Here is a 5364-nt window from a genome sequence, read left to right on the forward strand (position 1 = left end):
ACACACACACACACACACACACACACACACACACACACACACAATTCATATAATTGTGATGACTTAAAGTTTTCTTTATGTCATAGCAGATATTTGAACTAATACTGAACATGTGCTGTTTGCTTACATTGACTCAAAATGTATTTAACAATGAGCAACATAATTATATAAGCATTTAAGAAAGTAAAAAAAATACACTTGTTATTATGACTCATGAAAATATTACAGTATATATTTTTAGATGTTATTAATACACAGTAACGTTTTTATATGTTGGAAATCTGAATACAAAGAACCATTATATATCAGTATCCATTATGTGCAGTTCATGAAACTTCTTGCACTCTATCCCCTCCTGCTGGTTCTTCCTGCAGTCGTTATTGATGTTGAAAGTCAGAAGAATGTTGTTTTGTTTCTGCCAGTTTACCAGTTGCTCCACTATTTCTCTGTAACTCTATGGTTCTTGTAATCTTWAACCCAATTTTTGTCAAGAAAGATTTCCAGTGTTAAAGAATTGCAAAATCTGGCAACTACTGCTCAAAGGAGCAGCAACAAATAAAACAACAACACAGTCATGGGTAATAAAAGTGAACAAGAGCTGAGGAGAGCAGGTGCTCAAGGTGACAGCTAAAAAAAACCGTTCCTCTCCACATGTACAAACTGAGAAGTTAAAAACAAATCTAGAATCCAGTTGCACAATGTGGTGCTGAAAATGAAGGATGACAATTTGCTTTTCAGATGCTGGGAGATGCTGAGTTGAAAGTTATACTAAAATCAACAAAAAGCAGCTGCACAAAGGTGTTTCTCTCCTCCAGATGTTGAAGACTCAAAGTGAAGAGGAAAGGGTGTCRTCTGTGGAGTGGCTTGGCTGATAAGTAAACTGGCACGAGTCAAAACCAGAGAGCAAACAGAAAAATGTTTACATCTTCCAGCTCATAAAGCATCACATTTACTGTAACAGTGCTTCCTGTATGAAACTCATCAGACTGATGAAGTCTCTTGGAGGAGAGACAAAATGTTTCAATAAAGAAGAACCCATCCAAAGGACCTACTTTTTTTTCTTTTTGAGTTAATATTGCTGATTTCACCAGCAGAAAGTCCAAGTTTTAGCTTTCCTTGATTGAAATGCTGGTTGTGTTTTTTTTAGTAAATAACTGTTTAATTTACCAAAGTAAATTGAATTAAATCAAACTGATGATTTACCAATTGTCATGAACTATACCAATATTTCAGAGTAAAAACTCTTATGAATTAAAATATTTTCATTGAGATTGAGTTTAAAAAATTATTTTCTTTGCTTTGGTTGTTTTCAAGGTTTTCAACCTGTTGATGCAGATGATGATTCTGTGTTGTACACATCATCTTTGAATTAAATGAATAAATATGACAAGGAGAGTTGAACCAATGTCTACTTCCTCCTTGATCCTCTCAAGTCAGATCAGCATTTGTGTAAAAAGACTTGACATTAAATATCCTAAAACAAAACCCAACATTTGTAAAATTGTCTGGAGTTTATCAGGGTATATACTTCCTTGATTCAACATTTTAACATGTTAACCTTATTTATTCCATAAACTATAACTTCGTTAAATCCTACACAGTCATTTTCTCAAAAAATCTCTTTTAATTTGTTCTCACTCCTTTTAATCACTATTAAGTTACATTCACCTGCCTACGTTGGATACATTTCTGTTTTTACTCTGTAGTTTTGACACAGCAATGGATCTTTGATGCTGTTTTCCCTCCACCACCTGAGGGCGCAGCAGGTCACAACTTCTCAAGATTAGAGAGGTAGAACTGAAAAATGTAATAATAATAATAATAATAATAATAATAATGATGATGATGATAATGATAATGATAATAATAATAATAAATAGATAATTAAAACTGAAATCCTTTCCATCCCTGTCTTTGGAAGAAAAAACACAAGTTACTTCAGTRTAAACATGTCATGTTATTGTTACTTTGCTTGCATCTTTTTCTGTAAACTCTACCAATTCTGTTTTAATGTCTGCTGTCTGCACTTTTCCTTTTTTCAGTCTATTATCTAAAATGCTCAGTTTCATAATTATCATAAATCTTTTCATGGTGTATCTGCATATAACAGAACAGTGCTCCTAGAAGATTAAACAAAGACGTTTTAACAAAGTACTTCATCAAATCCAAAACAACAAACTAAATCAAAAACACTTAAATGATTTAAAAACCTGTTTCCCAGTCAGTACAAGCTCTTGTACTTATGGATTTTTTGCAACCTGTAAGTGCTGGTTATACTTCAGTAAGAATTTAGCTTTTGTCATGATGGAAATGCAGCAATAAAATGGAAGAGCTTTAAAGTGAGGCTGAGTAAAGACCGTTGAAGCTGGAGTTATAATACGCACATCTATCACACCGCTAAATAAGACTCCATCCATCCATCCGTTTGTCTGTTTGTCTATCCGTCCATCCRTCCGTCCATCCAAGACAACAAGCTCAGGAAAGAAATCCAAAGATCCCTTTTAGTAGCAACACATGGTCCTCATGTTTCCCAAGGTGTTCCCAGAGCAGAAACAATAACTCTAGTGAGTCTAGTGAGGCCTCCTCCTTGGAAGCCCTAACCAKCTTCTTCCAGGTTCTTTAGATGTGACTAAGCAGCAGCTCTACTCTGATCTCCTCACTCTATCTCTAAGCCTGAGCCTGGCCAAACAATAAAACAAAGCTCATTTCAGTCGTTTGTGTTCAGGATAGATCTTGTTCGACCCTCTCCTTCATGCACTCAGCCAAGTTCTCGTGAAAATCCCTCACACCTGCTCAACACCTCTGTCCCTGGCTAAATCCACAGTAGGAAAGAGTTGGGTCCAGAGCCTATGCTGTGGAGGTGATTCAAATTTATCCAGGTTGTATTGCTCAAGCTCACATTTATCAGTCAGCGAGGCTACATCCCGTGTTCCTAAAGCCATTTGCTGCCCCATGAACCCTCCACTGCCTGCCCCCCAGTTCACAATGTACCTAAACTGTAAAACACTTAGGTCAGCTTTTGTTGTTTTAATGTGCTAATATATGTATATAAATACATTTGACCAAGGGTGTAACTTTAGGTYTACCATTGGGGGGTTTATGCTCTAAAACCCTGCATGTCATTTTTAGCAATTATGCTTAAAACGTAGATATATGACATTATATTTTTTAATCAGGTCAAAGTTACATAAAGACAACAAGAGAGTTGCATCTGTCTACTTAAACAGTTAATTTCTGTTGCGTTTGAGCAAACAATGTAATTTTATTGGGGAAAGGGGGTATTTTGACTGGATCAAATTATTGTGGGGGTCATAACCCCCCTAACCCCCCTGCAAATTACGCCTATGCATTTGACATTGACATTGACCTCAAAGGTCCTCCTCCCAGTTGGTGTGTCCACATGGCGGTGCCATCCTGTCTCGCTTTTTGGTTTGGCCCGGCTGAGACCCCGGAGCCAAAGCTTAACCATCAGGCGCTCCATGGTGAGCTCCCCACCCACCGACCTGGCTCCAGGGGAGCACCCTGTTTTCTTTTTCCAGTCAAGGTATTCTGAATTCTGAAATGAAAAAATAAAAAATAAAAAAGGTATTCTGAATCATGCTGTTTATCTATCTAGGTGTTGGAATTGCTTAGTCTGACCCTTTTGTAGAGGTCAAGTGTTCATGAGAGACCCTACCAAGGATTGATACTCAAACCCYACCACCATGTGGTGGCAGTTCTGCAGAGGGGACTTGTGCAAGAAAAAAAAAACTCAAAATGTTGCTGAAAATGTAGCTGCTCTTGTTGGCAGGAACGTTGTTGGTGCTCACAGGTTTGAAAAGTGAGAAGTAACAAATGAACCAGTTCTCTAAGAAGAAGCACTCCTTGTAAACATGCTGCAGTAACAACTTAGTAGTTGTATCAAAAGTTCTTATGATCAATTTGCTCCATTTTTCTGTCTTCAGTAATAATTCTAAAGGTTTCAGTTACAATAGTTTCGTAGTTTATAAAACCATATTATACTGTATCGCTCTGGGATGGGACTGATAGCAACTAGTTGTGTACAACATCCATGAGGGAGTCTCTAAAATGTCTCAAAATGTTTGTGGGGGTCCTTTTTTAAATTTGTTTGAGTTGTATAGCAAGCTTCAAATTTCAACTTGTCAAAAAAAAATGTAAACTTTGTTTCAGGCAGTTTGGAGTTACCAAATCAACTAGCAATCACAGAGATTCTATCTTAAACCTATGAGCTTCCACTGTCAGCAGGATGCCACTCAGTTGTTTGAGGGAGAACCATGAAGATGGATTAACCACGGCCGGGCCGGCCATCAGGACCAATGAGCAGCCGAGCAGGAAATGGATGATTCTCATTTGTTCTCATTATTGTCRTAACAGCCATAATGCTCAGACAGACACACACATGCCTCTTGCTGTCACCACCATGAAACATTCCCATTAGTTATGCTGGGAGATGCTCTTTGTAGATGTGTGCATTTATCACCAGGCTCCACTCCTCACTGCAGAGATGCACCTTTGTAGCATTTCTGTAATTCACAGAGTAAAGATTTTCACTCACATACACAGAAACATAACATTTGTTAATCTTTGTCACTATGACAGGTAGGGGATATTGTAAATGTGTGAGTGTGTTTGTTTGTCTTAGCAAAATATCTCATGAACCAAAAATTGTATTTTTTATGACTCTTAGAAAATAATTATTGGATGCACATCTACAGCTCGTTAAGTTTAGCTGTCAATCACAAGCATGGTGATTGCCACAACTGATCAACGTTAGCAAACACAAATGATTATAACTAAGTACATTTTACAGATATTGAGCTCAAATTTGGAGCGGTAGTAGCTGAGAGTCATTTCCAACACGTGCTCTTAACACTAGCAGATCCAACCAGAACTTTGTTTAAAATCCTGGCTTGACAACTGACACTCAAATATCTAAGATTGCTAGTTTAATTTGTAAATGTGCTAAATTCAAAACAATGTTTGTTCTACTGTATTTGAATCATCTTAATTATTTTTTAATGACATCCCCCATGGAGATTACTGTTTTCTTCATATCCTGCTTTTAGTTTTACTTTACCATTAAATTCATAAATTACTGATTGTCTTGATAATGGATTATATGACTTTAAAATTCAAAGACAAAAAGCTGAAACTTTAAAAAAAAAATCCCCTTAACACTTTTTCCTTGAACAATTCTTTTTTTCCTCTTTTTTTCTTGCCACTTCAGTAGAAAGCAGAACTGAGTATCAGTTTCTTAATTTCTTCATCATCCGTGACTTTTTTTAAGATGAAAAATTAAGAGAATAGTGAAATGTAATAGAAAAGAGTGTAAAAGAGATTAGAAGATATGTGTAATATATATAT

At 36.5% G+C, this 5364-nt stretch overlaps 1 protein-coding gene across 1 annotated transcript in view; it reads left to right on the forward strand.

Moving 5' to 3' along the window:
• The window catches only part of LOC106522217 (uncharacterized), a gene marked incomplete in the record, with an annotated part of 3356 nt that extends 1886 nt beyond the window's left edge, over window positions 1–1470 (forward strand). Inside the window, 1 exon segment of the mRNA XM_014015510.1 lies at window positions 739–1470. Within this exon segment, the coding sequence (XP_013870964.1) occupies window positions 739–822 (84 nt within the window).
• Between the last annotated feature and the right edge of the window lie 3894 nt (window positions 1471–5364).

Source organism: Austrofundulus limnaeus, unplaced genomic scaffold (genome assembly GCF_001266775.1).
Source record: "Austrofundulus limnaeus strain Quisiro unplaced genomic scaffold, Austrofundulus_limnaeus-1.0 Scaffold0, whole genome shotgun sequence".
Classification (NCBI taxonomy): Eukaryota; Metazoa; Chordata; class Actinopteri; order Cyprinodontiformes; family Rivulidae; genus Austrofundulus; species Austrofundulus limnaeus.